Raw genomic sequence first — 18,003 nt, 5'->3', positions numbered from 1 at the left:
AGAGATGTGAACCTGTAGTGTAGATTTAATGTTTTGATTTGAGAAGTTTTTGAGTAAAGTTGTAGTTTATTGCACTGGATTTGCAGCCTGGTGGCTCCTGCAGCCTGACTTTGTGGGTTCCTGCATTGCCGGTGCCGAACGCATGGCACGAGTTGATTGTTCTGTTGCAGTTGATCAACAGGGCTCCTGCAATGTTTGGTAAATAGAAAATGCTCCTAAAATATAGGTTGATTCTTCGTGATGAGGCTTACACTTAAATAATAGAAATGTAAGAAAATCAGCCTGCTCCCAAATGTAACTGAAATGGATACAGAGCTTTTACCTGAGGTGCTTTTCTGCAGGTGACGTGAGTTGCAGGTCTTGGTGTTTTTATGGCATCTGACAAATGTACCTCAGTGAAAATTCAGCACTTTGTAAACAACTCTCATTGGCAGGTTCACTGACCCTCAAGCATTTAATAACATTTTTGGGGGTTAGTAGGTGCATTTTGGCTTTGCAAAACAATGAAAATAATTGTCTTTGCTGCTGCAAAAAAAGCATTTTTAACATTCTGAAATACCCTCCTAAGTAACAGTGTTAATGAACAGCAGACCCTGAGGCTGCACAGGGGCTGCTCGACACCCAAGGAGCACAGGCACTCACCTGGGCCAGGGGCTGCTGGAAGGGGGACCCTGCTCCTCGCTGGAGCCAGGGCCAGAGTGGAGTTTATTAAGGGGGCTTGGGTGAAAACATAAATAAGGAGAGTACAGCCAGCATCAACTGCTTGGAAGTGCAGCAAACCTAAGAGAGAATGCATTAACCTTGTATTCACAATGGGACTATCTATTATTTATAAAACAAAAGTAGCTTTTAGAAGTTTAAATAGAAGCAGGTTGGATTATCCGATGGGATGATGTCTTTCATTTCATTTGACCGCTTCTTTTAACACTCACATAATTGATTATTGATTACTTATTACATTGAAATAATTTATTGATTTCAGCGGCAGCATTGGGCAGAGTGCAGTATCCTTGGTGAAACAGATTTCTCTCACTGCTGTTCCCATGATGTGCCATCACTGCTGTGGATGACAGTAAAATAAGTTTTACCTGGAAATAGTTCTATTGCGCTCACGTACCAGAAAGCTTCATTAATGTCACAAAACCAAACACATCTGTCATAGAAGTACAATCTTTGCACAATGTGAAATGATTTAAATGTGTCTTGGCTATATTAACAAGCGTGATTATTGCTGAGTCAAATGATAGAGCTGGGGTTATGGAAAACGGTCAGTATTGCAAAAGGCCTTTATCTGAATAGCTGAACTCTGAGGCATATTTTTGTTCCTACTTCTTTCCTTAATATCCCAGTGCAAATTTAAATCATCAGAAAAATCTGACAGCAGGGGGCACTAAAATAAGAGCTGTGGAAAGAAGTGAGCTTTGCCCAAGTTTTCATATTGGTAACATCCTGTGCTTGCCAGAGCAAACACTCTCCAGCCTTCTGGGAGCGCTGCCTTTACATGTATGCGCTCTGCTGAAGTTATCAAACGTGGGTTGGATTCCTTCCCTTTGGCACTTGCATGTAGCTTTTGACGTTTTCTTTTTATTCTTACCCGTGGTGCTCTCAAAAGGTCCTTCTAGCACCTCTCCTATTGTCATTTCAGAAGCTTTGTTCATCACAGGGAGTTTTTCCTGGCTGCAAGCACAGGTACTGGTAAAAGGTTGTCCTGGATGAAGCAGAGGGAAGATGTTGAATGTTTGGGGTTTTTTATTTTTAATGACTGAAAAGGGACAAAGGACAGTTTTCAGGCTCCCTGGGGTGGCTGGTTACTCCAGTGTGTGTGAAGGGGAGGGTTGGGTTGGATCTCAGGGAAAGGTTCTGCTTCCCCCAGAGGGTGCTGGCACTGCCCAGGCTCCCCAGGGAACGGGCACAGCCCCAGGGCTGCCAGAGCTCCAGGAGCCTTTGGACAGGGGTGCCCAGGGTAATTGTTGCGGGGTCTGTGCACGGCCAGGGACTGGGCTGGGTGATCCTTTTGGGTCCCTTCCAACTCAGCCTATTCTGTGAAGAATATCACAAAAGAAAGTTGTTTCTTGCAAGAGCTGGCCAGATTCAGTTGTTCATGGCTAAGCCTTCTATTAGATAAAATAAAAGTTACTTTGCTGATTTTTATTCTTTGACCTTTTCTTTGATTCTTTGATTTTTATAGTTTGCTATAATCAAAAATTTGTCAATTCATGTATAATCTCTGTGTATTTATCTTTTATATATGCAGACACTATGCTTCTGCTGTATACATATTGCATTGAAACAATATCCACACAATTATTGTAATATTATACAGTTTTATTTGTAGGAAATGCACTATTCTCTTCTTTGGAGGAACGAGTAAGTGTAAGACTGTCTGTGAGCACTGAGCGTCTGTTATTTATTTCAGGAAAGTATTGGAAACGTTTCAATAAGTCAAGTAAAGATGTAGGTGAGCTTGAAAAAGGTATACCAGAAAAGATGATCAAAGTTTGCTGTATCTGTTTTCCAAAGTATTTTTTTGAATTCTCAGTATTTTATCGAGTTTTACAGTACTAGTATCAACCCAGAACCAGAACTCATTTGTCCAGGTGGGGGCAATGTTGCATTTAAAAAGCAGGAACTGAACCTCTTTCCATCAGATAGTAGAAGTCCTTCCTTTTCCAACCCAAGTCCTTCAGTATCTGCTATTAAAACCATCTATCCTACGGTACAAAATACTGTATTTATTACTTCTTGAAAGCACTGCTTGTAAGAGCTCAGGATGTTAATGTGTCAGATGTAAATGCTCTACTATTTTATGTGGGTGAGACTAGTATTTTAATTTGGCCTTGTGCACTTTCATGCATTTGAAGTTCAGTGCTGTAATAATATGCAAAAATTATGGTTAACTTTAACTTTTCAGTCTGCAATTTTGCAACAGCTTGTTGGTAGTAATGGTTTTGTTTCTAATAATAATACAAAGTACATTGCTACTACTTACTGGTTGATTGCAAAATTAACTGGCTATCCATTTCTGAAATAATTCCTTTGGCTTGATTCCCCTTGTTTGATTAATATTTACTGTTTTCATCAAGTGTAGGTATTTTTCATTTTGTTGTACCTATGGACTATATTAATTTTATGCTAATTCAGAAAAATTGAATTTGATTAAAAATAGAGAAATGTATTTGCTAGAATTAACAATAATTTTGCTGTAATTGAATGTGTTCTGTTAGTACTGGTTAATTCAGGCTGTGAGGTTGCTTGCTGTCAGAAATGTATAAGCCTTTTCACCAAAGCCCTGATCACTAAGTATTAGTAATGTGTTTGCTGTAACAAATTTTAGCTTTCCTTAAAGTGATGTATTATGGTCTGCCTTGTAATTTTTGCTGTCTATAAGGTACGTGAAATGTCTTTTTAATTGTCAGCTGTGAGTTTTATCTGTCACAGTTTTAGCGTAGCATTCCCAGCATATTCTGAAAAAAACTGGCTGCTGTTGGACTTGTAATCTACTTTTTGTGGTGGTCTTTAACACAAATATACATGAAACGTGATAGAAGTACTCTTGATGGATGTTGCTTGTGTTGGATAGAACTCAGTAGCAAAATCTTTCTCACTGGTGTGGGAACTCAGTTGGACAGGTCAAAATACAACTTCAGTGGGAGTCTGCCTGGCTTTTAAACCACCACATGGCTCAGAGAGGAGGTACAGTTAGTCCCCAACACAATTCCGTGTGCTGCCCTTGAACCAGATGTAATTCCCAGTCCTTTACTCATGTCAGTGTTAGCTCTGCTCCTGTGTCTGTGCAGAGACTCTCTCTTTCCCCCCGGCAGGGCAGAGGCACAGGCTGGCAGAGCCTCAGGAGTCCTGCTGGTGTGGTGCTGCTCCACACCAGGGCTGAGCTCATGAGCTGTTCAGGGCAGGATATTTCTGACTGCAGTTGCACAATTCAGTGCTGTACTTCCACTTCAGGTGCTGCTGTGGAGAGTGGGTGTTTCTTTCGAGTAGCAAAGAAATGTTCTTACAGGTGAACTGACATGCTTGGCTGGGGAGCAGGCAGCCTCCTTTTTGGAAATACTAGTTGCTACCTTTACTGCTGTGCACTTGGCTTGACCTTTTGGACATGGCCATGGAAAGGCTAACAACTGTCTTCTCAGGGGGTTTTCATTCAGTTGTCGGCTTCTGTAGAAAACTCCTAAAACTCCTATCTGTTGCATTCCATTTGAGAACTTATAATTTGGAGGTTGCTTGAAGAATCAACCAAAAAAAAAATAGGCTGTCAAAAAACCTAAGCGAACCTGTGCCATTGGACACTGGCCCATTTTTCATCATGGAAAGATGTTGGAAGTGTTCATGGGCACGTGTGTGAGCATGCAGATACACACGTCAGAAAACCTGACAATATTTACAGTAAAATCGTTGAGGTCTGACCCTTCACCTGTTCAGCTGATCTGGGCAGCACAGGGCAGAGTGTCCAGAAACAGCTGCTGAAAGACTAAGTAGGCTCGTAGCTCTGCATGTCAGTACCTGAGAATCATGGCCTGTATTGGAAGAATCAGACTTCTACAATTCACTTTCAGTACCTTCCACTTCTCAGGAGCTGTCTAGAAATGGGCTGGTTTAATCAGCTGCAGAGGTTTAGTCACTTGCAAAGGTAACTGTGCTGTTCTTACCCTGGGCACGTGAGACTGAGGAGCCAGTGAGGTTTGCTATTGTCCTGTTGATTGGGAAACACTCAGCTGCCAGTACAGGCTTCTCCCTGAATACACCCCTCTCTTCCCTGCAGCTCCTTGTTTGAGCAAGTCAGCTGCAGCCATGAATGCCCCAGATACTGCCTTTCCAATGGGGAGGCTCCTAATGGATGGAAACTGGCCAAAACTTGGGGTTTGCTGCCATCTCTGCTGTCTTCAGCAAACAGTCTCTGCTAAAGAGAATACTCTACTAAAGAGAGTAAGTTGAGGGACTTACTAACTACGTCTGTTAAAAATGGATAGTAATTAGGGTAGTAAAGGCAGAAAAAGGGAAATCATCCAGTCAGCAAAAAGACAAGTCAGATAACCACCTCCTTCCTCCAACCCAGCAGTACTGGCATGGTGTTCCCCAGTACTTGTTATCTGTGTGCAGCACCTCTGTATCAGAAACTTCCCCCTGCTTGAGCTGCACTGAGAGTGGCACCTGGGGGTAAATTTATCTGTGAACAAGCCAATCAGAAGATTTTTTGTCTCTTTGCTCTGGGAAAACCTAACATTTTTTAAGAAGACATTAATGCAAACTGCATGGGAGTAGAGAGGCCTTATATTTGATCATGGAAATTGCTTTAGTGCAGAAGCTTAAGGATCTCATCATAGTTCTCCAAGAGATAAATGCTGTAAGCAAGGGACTCCTTAGCTTGTGTATGAAAATAGCAATCTCACTATTATACGTGAATGTTTACTGAGCCAGCTCTTATGTGCAGCTCATTTGGTAGATTCAGTGAGATTTAGATTTTGTATCCTGCAGGAGGAACGGATCTGGAGGTCTGCTTGGCACAAATCATTGTAAGAGAGGACACTCCCACACATTATTGTTGGTTTTTTCTCAGCATCAGGGCTGAAGCAGCAGAGCAGAGGCACAGCTCCCTGCCAGGGGTACAGCACCCACCTCCACACTGCTGCTCTCATTCTGTGAGCCAGTGTGCTGTGTCTGTGACAGTGAGGGGAAACCCTGAGCAGTGCAGGCACCCACACCTGGTGAACCTTTGTGTTTGGTTACTTTCTTTTATTTTTTCTGTTTTAATTCAGCCAGCTCAAACTTTCGTGTATTCTTGCTACAACCACTGAAGTCTTTGTAGTTGGAATTGTAGAGATACAGGCAGGCAATCCTCTCTCCTTCAAAATTCAGTGTAGACAGAGATATTTATTTTTATCACACTCTTTCTATCTGAGCAAAGCTTAATTAGTGGCGATCTTGTCATTTTCTGTGAGAAAGGTTTGAGCCTCCCATTATCTTTGAGATATTTTGGGAAAGCCTGTGAAGTGAGACAGTGGTACAAGATGAGCGATGATAAAAAAGTTGTGGAGAAGGTAGACAAGATGAAAAGACACATTTGAGAAGACACAACAGGTGTGAGACCACATGGTTACCTAACTTGCAACTGTGTGGAGAGTAGTCATGCAGCTGTAACTGCATTGACCTGTGTGGCTACAGCCTCTTCTTTTGAACAGGAGGCTTAAACAAAAACTTGATTTCTTGTGAATACCCAGAATCAAATTTCCTACAGAAAAAGTATTCTCCAACACATTTTAAGGTTATTCTTGACTCCGTGGGTGCTGATGACAAAAAGCTGGCATTGAACCAGTGAGCCAAGCCTGGCTTCAACGGAGCCAGTACAGGTTCCTTGTCTGCCATGTCAGATGGAAGCAAGGCTTCTCTTAGAAAACCTCTTCCTGAGCATGGTAGGTCTATACACTATACTGTCCCAATCCTCTCTTGGGGTTTGTGATGTTATCTTACCCGGTGTTGCTTTTTTAATTGATAACTCTTGGCTAGTCAAGAGTATGAAAAAGTATGTGTCACTTATCGCTCTGTTTTCTTCCTTGTGATATCATTTACAATAATTCATTCTTGTGGTCTCCTATTAAACCACCCTATTTCCAAATCAGTTGGCCTGTTTCCAAAATGTATTTCATAGAAATGCTGATACCTAGCTCCCTTAAGCTGGAAATTGCCTTGGAAGTGTTTAACCAAACAAACGGTTGGATTTTGTTAGTGTGTGAACTCCTAAGGATTTAATTGCTGCTTGAAGTGTAAAGCACATAGTGTACTCTGTGAACTCGGAGCAGAGTATGCTGAGATCACATAGCATAAATCTCCAGCTGGGGATGACTTGCTTTTATGGCAGTAAGAGGAGGACAAGTCTGTATGTACCTTCATTCCTGCTGTCCTAAGACTGGCTGACACCAGTTCATCCGCGTGGCTGCTCGTAGGTGCATTGGTTAATGATGGCTCAAACCCCATAAACCTCAGTAAGTGTTGCTGAGTAAAGTGCTTCAGCATTCACACCTGTTTAACCTGAGGTGTGAGGAGGGCACAGTAAGATAGAGCACTATCAGTTTTCTGATTGCCAGCCTTGCAGAGCCACGGGGGGAAGGGAAGATTCTGTCCTGAGGACGGACTGTGGGGAGGGCGCGCGTTGCAGCGGGTGATGCTCAGTACCACGCGGTCGGGGTGTGTTGCACAGGGACATCCACCTGCGTTTCACCCCACTCATCGCTCTGCCAGCTGCAGAGGAGTCATTATTTTATAACTATCGTGAGGAGATCCAGTTCTGAGTGTACAGATCAAGCAGGTCTGTAGAGCAGGAAGGTGACAGCTTTATGTGTTAGCTCGTGGGAGTAGATGTAGCCTTCCCAAAAAATGCCTGCGAGAGCTTGTCTTTGGGTTGGGTTGGTGGTTGGATCATAACAATTCATACACATGCCTCAGATATCCCAAATAAAGTATTGCTTCCCATTGTGATATTTGCCATAATTTGCTTCATTGCCTGGCAGTTTCAAATTATTTGACAATAAAAGTGTCAGCAAGCCTATAAAAGTAAAACACATGCTTAAAGGAAGATGATACTTTATTTTTAAAAAATGGCATACAGTGACTTCTTGAAGAACTATGACTCTTTATAGTCCACAGTGTTCAAATTTAAAGTGTTACGCAAAGCATTTTGTGGTGTTTCGCAGTCAAAGGTTAAGAAAGCTAAAATCAATATCAAAATGCATATTATTTTTTTTGGCTTGAAAGCAAAAAAAAGTAACTATAAATCTGCATTTTGTGGTGCCAATATTCTGTGAAAGTAACACAGCCATGTCTTACTCATCCACTTTGTTTCGGAGGGACAGGAGGGGAAAGGAGTTTTGTGCATCACGTTGTGTTTGAGTTCCAGCATTGACTTGCAAACCTGTATTTGCTTTAAAATTGACAGGACTTGGAATATTTCCTCCAAACCTCCCTCCTGGGTTCCTGCAGGGGGAGCAGAGCCCCGGCTGGGCTGTACGTGGAAGAACCGCTGCAGGGACTTGCTGGGAAGGGCTGGGGAGCTGCTGTCGGGAGGGGCATGTCCAGCCAAGCCTTTCTGCAAGGCTGTGGCATGGCACACACGTCTCTGCTTCTTTTTCACTGTGATGCTGGTTTACGTGCAAAATGATTTAAACTTGTGGGTTTATATTTTCCCCTGTGAAAGGAATTAAATGCTCTTCGTTATTTTTGAAGGTGGCTTATAAGGCAGGCAGAGGGCATCTTGTATTCCGACGCTGTTGGCTAATGTTGGATTACTGGTACATAAGCAAGGCATTCTGTCTGTAGAGCAACTGGAGAGTTATCATCTGGTTTTTCTTACACTTTCCATTGTTCAGTTTCAGTTAGTAATGTTTACAGTATTTTGTAATGTGTTTTGTAGGAAAGATTATGTGTACACATGGAACTGAAGCCTCCATTGGGAGAGCTATGCCCATGCTTCCAAGAAGTCGGAGTATTTTTGCTGTGTGTCTTTTACTTATGGTATAGCTTCCTAGTCATTCTAGAAAATAAATTGAAACAGTAGCATGGAATTTTCATGGGTTGCTCAGGTCTTCTGACTGTTAAATCTCCTTTATGCATCATGCATTTTTCACCCTGAAATGGAGGTGTTTGTTGCTTTTGCTCACAACAAAATGATGCAAAACAAGATTAGCTTCTCTCTCAGAAGGTTTTGAAAGAGATTGAGCTGACCTGCTCAGCTTCAAGCTAAATCAATGAACAGTTTGACATCAAACCTAATGTGTCTCTTTGGTCAGCAGCACTCCTATTCACCATCCCTTTCAAGTGCCTCAGAAACCTGACAGCCTCAGACATATCATCTGGTTGAAATCAGCAATTCACAACTGTGTTCTTGCTGAAAGAAGAGTGGTGAAAGGGTGTTTTTGGAATGAAGTTTCTCCTCATTCAGCAGAAAACTGAATTCATGGTTAAGTTTTGTTATACAAAATGTAATGTATATTCAATGTATCTGTAATGACGACATGCACAGTCTGCTAGATGGGTAGCAATTTATCTAAAAGGGAATTATGATAGGGTTTGGTGAATGTTTATGATATTATTGTGTATGTCGATCTGTTTTAAACAGCTATAGATCAAGATGCCTATTTTCATTTCTGCATTTAAGTTGTTGATATTGCTGCTACATTTGATAACAGTCCAAATAACACTAAGTAGTTGTTTCTGTATGTGACCCTTTTAAGACTACACTTTCAGACAGGTAATTTTGTACATGCAGTTGAGAACAAACTAGAATTCACTAATCATCTTTTTCAATAGCAATTTACCATCTAATTTCAGGGTAAAATGAATATATTTTTTCTAAGGAACCTTCTTTTAGAAATTTTTTTTCTGGTTAGTCAAGAGGAAAATATAGTAGCTGTCATACATTTTATTTGATATAAATGTGCTTCACCATTTATTTTGCCTGGCAAGCAAATATACAAAACTGGGATCTTCTCAGGCACCCATTATTTTCTCAGTATAACTACAATATTTGGGCTATTTCCATGTCTTGGGCAACATTTTAGCTAATGGATATGTTCCCAACTGAAGTTAAATGGAAGAGAATTCCCAATAAAAGCCAAAATATCTCCCAGATGTCCCATTTGGTTTGGATGCTTTCTTACTGAGGCATACAGGCTGGATGGTGTGCTGTGATCTGTGGTAGAATTTGAAAGATCATCTTCCCTCATGTCTCCTCTTGTCTGGAAGCCAAGAGACCTGAACAAATGGTGCTTCCTAGCTCATGAGCCTTGTTTTGGTGTACCATCAGCTTTTGTGATATTTTTTTTCCATTGCTCAGTTCTCCAGTAACTCAAAAACTATTTAACAGCCACTGAGTGATGAATGGGTTTGAGAAAATGCTGATAATTGAAAGGTTAAAGACATAGGTAAAATTCTGCCTCTAGTAAGTTCAGAATAACTACTTTGCAGGTAAATATACAGTAAAATACACAAAACATAGCAACTTCCAGTAGACGTGTACAAGGAGTTCTCAGGTTATTAGTCACAGCTTTTCTGTTGCCATGCTGAATGGACATTTACACTCATAAATGCAACAGATTTAGACCACAGAACAGCTGCAGAACCCACAAAGCATCTTGAAACTTGATTTGTGACTTTGGAAGGGACAGTCTGGGATGCGTTCAAAGATTTAGAACTGATCTGTTTCTTGTTGGTACATTACAGCATGTAGCAGCTTCTTCCATGATTCTCAGTTGCTGCAACTACTTTTCTCTATCTGTAGATTTTTTAATGTGTATCTTTAGTTATTTTTAGAAGTGAGTGTAACCATAAAATCAAAGCTTAGTCAGTGTGGATGGGGTTTCTGATTTTGAGGTTTGGCCAGGCTGGTTTGGTTTCTGTGCCGGTGTCCAATCACGGTTTTTTCACCCTGTGGATCTGACACTTGCTGCCCGTTTTGTATCTTTCTTCGACTAGCAACTTTCTGGATTAACATTCCGTATTCCATACGGAAGGGAACGAGTGTGGTGTGCGTATTAGCCCGGTGTGTGCACGGGGAACTCTGCCCTTCTCTCTGTAGCACTCTCCCAAGGAGTTTGCTCCTGTAGCTTTAAGCCTCGTGCAGCTCTGCGGCTGCAACCACTGGTTCCTGATGTTCCGGTCTTGCAAGTCTCTCAGCTGAACCTTGCCCAGTCTGGGGAGGCTGGCAAAGACTTCAGGCAGGGCAGAGATTCACTCAGGGCAGAGGTTTGTTCATGGAGGAAATTGTAGAGCGGATAGTAAAAGTTCTTGGAGTAAATCTTCACTCGTACGTGTCTGTGTGTGCGATGCAGCAAGAAGAGTCCTGTCCTAGCCCTGCTGAAATATTCTTTCGTTTTATCATGATGGTCTTTTTTTACTCGCTGTCCATTGCTTTCAGTAGCAGTTGTGTGGGAAATGGTGATCAGCTGTGGCACTTTTTGTGGTAGCTTATGTTTGTCCTTACCTAGTCACGTATGCTGCTTGGGGACAGAGCTTCACTGCACAGTTTTCCTGATTGCTGCTGTAATGAGGACTCAGTGGCAGAGGGGGTGCCCCAGTGGAGTGCCCTGCCTTCTGCTTGTGCTGGCTGACTGACCCTGCTGTGAAAAGCAGCCAGAGGAGGAAAGCTCCGAGGTTTTCAAACGCAGTGAAGAAAAATCATATTTGTTGTGATGATTAGCCTCTCACAGTTGTTTGGGGTGGTCAGAAGAAGATTTAAGTTCCCAGATTTCAACTCTGACTCATTACAATAGAAATCAGGAGGTCATGCAAATTGAGATCAAAGTCTTGTATACAAAATGTGCCTTCCTGTAATCAATATGTGATGAACCAAGGGGGTCATCTGCTCGAGTGTTGTCTGGTCCAAATGGTTATTTGGTTATTTACTGATTTCTGAGCCTGCTGAAGGCAATGCAATGCCTCATCAAGCAGGCTTGAGAAGTGTAGTACTGCAAATGTCTAACATGGTCCTCACAAGGGTGTAGAGTCCCACTTGCTATTCTTGCAGACTGATTTCTGGCAGCTGAGCAGTCAGTGGTGAGTCATTTATTCATGTATAGAATGAATATACTTCTCACAGGGTAAGCCAGTTTTTCGTCCCCATAGAAGAAAGCACTTCATAATTTCTTTCTTCTGCCTCTGATGCAGAAAGCTGTACTGTGTGTACTTTTATGGTTGGATCTTTCCATAATCCTTATTCCATTAACATTTCTTTGTTAAGTGGAATTCTGTTTTGGGTGCTGAGTGCTGTATGTGGTGCTACCATTTTTCAGGAAAGAAAAAAAGGACATGTTTTTTCTTCTGAGAAAAATTCCTAGAAACTGGAACTGAGGAGCTTAAAGTGGATTCTTCGTGTACTTTTTGTCCTTTCTGTGTTCTCTGAGCATTCCCATCCTGGACCAGCACAGCCCATAAGGCTGTTCATTTAAGGTGTCCATATGGAATGCAGATACCCTTCTTCCAGGAGATTCCAAGGGACTGGCATCCCATTTTACTTAGGACGCTGTTCAAGTAAGTGATTACACTGGCAATCTACCAAAATGTAGATTATTTTAAGTGCAGAGCAAGAGAAAGGTCCACTGTGTTCTACTGTTTCTTTGGAACTAAATTTTCATTTCTTTCCCCTGTGTTTCCTTTTCAGCCTGTTTGATATGGGAGGAGAATATTACTGCTATGGCTCTGACATCACCTGCACCTTCCCTGCCAATGGCAAGTTCACTGCTGACCAGAGGGCTGTCTACGAGGCCGTGCTGAAGGCGTCACGGGCTGTGATGAAAGCAGTCAAGCCAGGTAAAAGATCAGAGCCTGTCAGCAGGAATTGAGAGGTTTGGTAGCAGCATTCAGGCTGCCAAATCAATTATGTTTGCATTTTAGAAAGTGTTGGACGGGAGCAAGATGATAAAATTAGTTCCCATGGTTAAGCAGCTCCTCTTATACAGAGGTAGGATGCACAATGTTTTCCATACACTTTTAAAGATATGACATAGAAACAATTATTAACACAATTAATAAGATCCTTTAATATTTTCTTTTTTCTTTTTCTTTTTTTTTTTTTTTTTTAAATTCCCTTCATCTGAGAGTGACAGTTGTTACTCAGACGTGTCTTTACACAGCCAGCCATCTTTTCAGGGAACTTATGCGAAGTGCTGAAGTCAGAGTTTGAGTGAGCACGTGTTGTGCTTTAGTTTGTTTTAAGCATTTTCTGTATTTTATGTGTAGGCACAATAGAAATCTGCTGAAATAGGGGATGGAGTGTGTGTCTTTGGGAAGGATAATTAGCCTTAAAAAGCTTTCAAAAGCATTGGCTATTGGGTACTTCACTGTATGCCTTTAAACTGCAGGCAAACTGATTCAACAAATACACATTTTCATTTGAAACAACTGTCTGGCTTAATGAAAGCCTTATTTTTCTCCCATTCTGCTTTCAGGCCGGCAAATAAATGTTTTAGAACTAGCTGCTGCTATGATTTTGTCACTGGTGAAGGTACTTGAGCATTTCTCAGTATGACTAATGGAACATCTTTGAGAGGAATGTACTCAATGCACAAAGCACACTTACCCTTTAAATGTGCCGTATTAGTCTTCAGTCATCAGGCCTGGGGTGCGTGTGCTTTCTGGATTGCCAGTCAGAACAGAAGCAGTTTTCCTGTTCCACAGGCTGGCAGCAGCACTGCTTATTTGAGCAGCTTGGAAGGGAGCGATGCCTTAAGTTTTCGCTTTCGTATTATCCAGATTCTGTGCTGCATTGGTGCATAACTCTGAACTTCATATAGAAGTGTTAGCAAGTTCTCCTCACGGTTCAGTCAGACAAAACAATTCTCTTCCGTCCCAGAACCAAGGACACCATTGCAGCTTCAGGCCCGAAAAGTACAAACAGGGAATTGAGGAGAGCAAACTGGGAGGATGGAACTTCATAACCTGAAGCTGTAATTGGACAATTAACCCCAATATGGAAATGGACCAAAACTTATAAAAGTGTGAAAACTCATTACCTGTTGTCCATCTTGGATGGAGCCAGGGCCAGGCTCTTGTCCTGCCCAAGGTGTATCCTTTGAAGGCCTTTTTAGTAAATGCTTACTTTATTCCTTTAACTCTCTAGCCTCTGTCCTAGGTCACCTCTCAAGGCATCAGGAGAAATAACACTTCTTGCTCATCTGCAAAATGAGACTAGATATTTTGATATTTTAATAACTATATACATTCTTCATCATCTGCCGTTCCTCCCCTGAAGACTCGTCCCTATTCCTCTTCACAGTTCGTGTTGCATTTCAGTGTCACCTTTAATTCCATGTAACATTTTTAGCAGTATTTTATGCTAATAAGTTGCAGACTGTCTTTGGAATTTGAGAACTAATATGGTGTTGTGCTCAGGATGGTGTAGAGAATTTTTCAGTTTGCTGAACACTTTATTTACAGTGTCAGAAAATAAGGACATACTAAATTGAGTATTTCTGAGAAGTAGTTACAAGGGTCTTTTACTAGCTTTGGGTGCTTGAGATCCACAGACAGACAAATCATTCTTAATCTCTGGCAGAAAAAGGGATTGAACTTTCTGTTCTTATTGTTGTCTTGCCTGTTTGGAAGAACGGTGCAAATGCATTTACACTCTTTATGAGACTAGTAATCATGAATTTTGTATCTACAGAAAATGGTCTGTGGAGCGGGTCATTGGTTTCATTCCTCTTGTACTTCAGAGTGCAATGAATTGCAGCCTGGACTCTTGAATTACAGATCCAATTAAGAGTCTGGTAACATGCAAGAATTTTCAGCATCTGAAAAGTCTGCTTTTTAGGTCCTTTCTGTGATCTCCTGCAAGACCAGCATTCTGAGTAAGAAGAAATGGGAACACTGACCTTTATAGCCTGGTTAGTGTCACATGCTTGTCAGGCTGCTGAGAAAGCCCAGAGCCCCTCAAGGGGCTGATGCTTGGTCACTGCTGTCCAGAGGGAGACGTTTCAGGGAGAGAGGCTGCAGCCTCCCTAAACACACCTAATTTGTGAGCTCCTCGACTAAAGCACTGGGATCTGCTCCTGGGGGAGCCAGGTACTGTCACAGAGGGGAGCAGGAAATGATGATGTGAATTCACAAGTGGCTCTTCTCCCTGTAATACTTTGGTCTTCCATAAGAAGAGGCAGAAGAGCTCACAGGATTACAGGCACTGAATTTAAAATCCAGAGCCATCGTGTTTTAGTGATATTTTCTGGATTATGGAACCTGTGTTAATTTTGCTGTTACTTTTGCTAGTCTTCATTTCACAGAGTTCCTAAGATGAAAGGCAGCCAAGTGACTGGTCAGGTGGCAGGAGCCGTTCCTGGAGCAGGCTGAGCGAGAGTGGGCACAGCACAGTCAGCAGCGGCTGGAGATGGTGCTCACCTCCAGCTGCACAACTGGGACCTGCTTTGGGCCTCGTGGCAGAGGGTCACAGGGCACATCTCGTAGTTGTCATCAGGATGTTAATGATTCCTGAGGTCTTTCTGACTGCAAGATAGGGACTGAGTACTTCAGGGAGAGTCACTGACCAAATACTGGGTTACATAACTGTGTTTGTGGAAGGACACAGCTTGCTAGTGACCTTAAACATTCTGTATAGGTGTGTTTAATTCAGAGATTTGCACTTCTTTTTTTCGGTTTGGCTCTCATATGAACCTAATTAACTTTTGAGTGCAGGTACTTTCTGAGAGATGGTAGACCTCCCAATACATTCTGTTTATATTTATATATAACAACAATTATAATTTTAAAAATACTCCGAAACATTGCGTTTCGTTATAGAGAAGCATTCATCTGACTACATTCTGTGCATGGTCTGAGTGTACAAACAGCTCTAAATATATATGGGTCTCCTTATCTTACAACTCCAAGAGCAGAGTTCTTTCTGCAAGGCAAATATTATATTCTGAAAGTTAAGGAACACTCTCTGTGGGATTACAGCCCAAGTTCAGTGCAGTTGTCTCAACTTCTGCCACAAAAAAAAAATCTGTTTAAAATAAAAGGGGAGTAAGACTTACTCAGTCTTGCATAAGCAGCAGTTTTGAAACCACTGAACATGGAGCACTGATGAAGACAGTGATGCTTGTCACTGAAGGGAAAGTCAAAAAAGTGCACTTGTGTGGCAGTGGGCTAATTGTCTTTTCTACAGAGTCAGGCCTATGATCCAAGATGTCAAAGAGGAATGTTGCATTTCTTCTTAGGGGATATTCTTAATTGCATCAAGTCCATCTGCATTAGATTTCCTCTTCCACAGAGCTGCAATACAGGGGCGGATGTGCAGAATATTGACACTTTCATTTCCTTTGGTGGCTGAGGCGTCTTTTTCTTTCTTAGAACAGTGATTTGGGACACAATTTGCTTTACAGAGATATGCTACATGGAAAGAATAGTTTAAAAAGAGTGAAATTGTAAAGCCACATGTCTCAGAGTGTTTCAGAAGTTAATGTCCTAATTTGTCTCACTTCTGCATTCTTTTTTAATCTCATTGGATTTGCCAAAGATGGAGGTACATTAAATGCAGTCCTGGAGCACATCTCCCAGTTTACTTTCATCTGAAATGAATTCAATTCATGTACTTCAAAATTCCACTGTGTAAACAAAAACACAGGAAGTGGGGACAACTAAGAGATTTCACCTCTCAGGATGGATTAGAATTAAATGTTCCTGTAGATACATTCATTGTTTCTCACTCTGCTGTCCTCACACAATGCATATAACAGTAAAGAGCTGAGCTAATGAGCAGCCATTCAGTAGTTTAGTTTAACCTTTTGTTCTGTGAATGGCCTGGAGCTGTTTATTGCCTACTGTTCAAAACCTGCTCTGAATCCAGAATTATCAACATCCTCACCAGTTTTTCTCAGAGTGCTCATCATTACAGTACACAGGTGCTGGGCAGGCAAGTAAGTTTGCTTGCACTGCATCTTAACGATGTGCAAGTGTGCAGCAGTCCCCCTTCTGCAGGCAGGAGCCAACAGGCTAGGGAAATTAATGTAAAAGCTATTGGCTCATTTGGGATTCCAAGATGGAAATTCATCAGACCTTTTTAGGAGAGTTGAACATTGCTCTTGCTCGAACCCCAGCTGTTTTGACCTCTGTCACAGCTGTTGAGTGCCCAGCCTTTCTGCAAATTATACTCATGATTGTCAAGCTAAACTCTGGAAAAATGAAAGAAAATGATTAATGAAAAAATGTAAAAATAAGTTTTAAAAACTCCCTGTGTTTGAAGCAAGTTGCTTAGCATTCTGCTGGGAACCTGAGTCTCGTGCAAGAAAGGTTGCTGATTACCAGAGGCAACTTTTAGGTGCATTTGCCATGTTTGCCCGCTTGTGAAGTCTCTTGGGTTTTTTCTTGCTTGCTTTCAGCTTTTGTAACAGATGAAAGAGGAGTTATATAATGAACAGAAATCTTCAGTGGTTTATCAGGACCTGTGCTTGCCTTGGAGGTTGGAGTCTTCTGGAAACTGGGTAGCCCTAGAAGTAAACGAACTTGGAGCTTCCTGTGGATTTACGTCTTGTGGCTGGTGGGAAGCTTTTCTTGGTCTGGTGGAAGCTTTTCCATTGGTACTTCTGAGGCTCTCCTCCGTGTCTTTAGGAACACATGAATGGATGTTGCAGTTTTGCTTACGTGAGGTCTTCTGTCCTTTAGCCAGCTGCCTACATTGCAAAACATAGCCCTGGCTCTGCTCCTCTGGCAAATGTCATTGAATTCTTTTTTGCATTTTTAAAGACTTTACTGCAGGACTGGAATTGGCAGCATCATCGAAAAGGCCTAGGTACTATTGAAATCCTGTGTAAAGGAGTAGATGTTCATGGAGCTAAAGGACTGAACTGTAACACGTCAGCACTGAGGGTCCAAGCAAAGCTCACACAGACAGTGGCAGTTGATATTGCTCAGCTCTGGAGTCCTTGATGCTATAACCATAAAATTACTGCTTTTAGTGTAGCTCTCCCCTGCCCCCATAATTGCCCAGGCTTAAAAAAGCAAACTGTGGTGGAAAAGAAGTATTGTGTAGCACACCCTCGGTAGGCACGAGGCTGCAGAGTGCGGTGGTGAAGGGCAGGGTGCGAGGTCTCAGCTCTGATGTCTGTAGCACCTCCAGTGGACGCCTCTCGTGGGAGCAGTTGGAAGCCTGAACTGCAGGAGCAGATTGGAGTCTTTTGTGAGCAAGTTGGGCATGTATGTTGATAGTGGAGAGATCTGAACGACTAGAAGGGGCACATGTGCATGGTTCCCAAATCTGTCTCATTCCATTCTTTATCCTAGTTGCATAAGTTAGATCCAATGTCAATGTGTTAGCTTTGTTATCCATCATTTGTCACTGGTTACACCTGGGAGACCGCTGTTGTTTGCTCTTTGGAGTTAATATCAATCTATTTGGAAAAAAGTGTGAAATAATTTGTTTTGCTGTAAGTCACTCTCTCAAACCTCAAGAAAACAATTTGTTGAAGAAACAGGATCTAACTTTGAAGTTAACCCTACTCTGAACCAGGGCTC

At 41.9% G+C, this 18,003-nt stretch overlaps 1 protein-coding gene across 2 annotated transcripts in view; it reads left to right on the top strand.

Annotated features, from left to right (window-relative positions):
• The window catches only part of PEPD (peptidase D), a 143,398-nt gene that overhangs the window by 92,008 nt on the left and 33,387 nt on the right, over positions 1-18,003 (top strand). For both annotated transcript variants that reach the window (XM_040075573.1, XM_040075574.1), the window contains one exon: positions 12,161-12,309. In XM_040075573.1, coding sequence (XP_039931507.1) covers positions 12,161-12,309 — 149 coding nt within the window. The remainder of the gene's footprint in view (positions 1-12,160; positions 12,310-18,003) is intronic.

This window comes from Hirundo rustica, chromosome 11 (assembly GCF_015227805.2).
Source record: "Hirundo rustica isolate bHirRus1 chromosome 11, bHirRus1.pri.v3, whole genome shotgun sequence".
NCBI classification, from domain to species: Eukaryota; Metazoa; Chordata; class Aves; order Passeriformes; family Hirundinidae; genus Hirundo; species Hirundo rustica.
The sequence above is the reverse complement of the archived record's forward strand: the minus strand, read 5'-3'. Positions and strand labels throughout refer to the sequence as shown.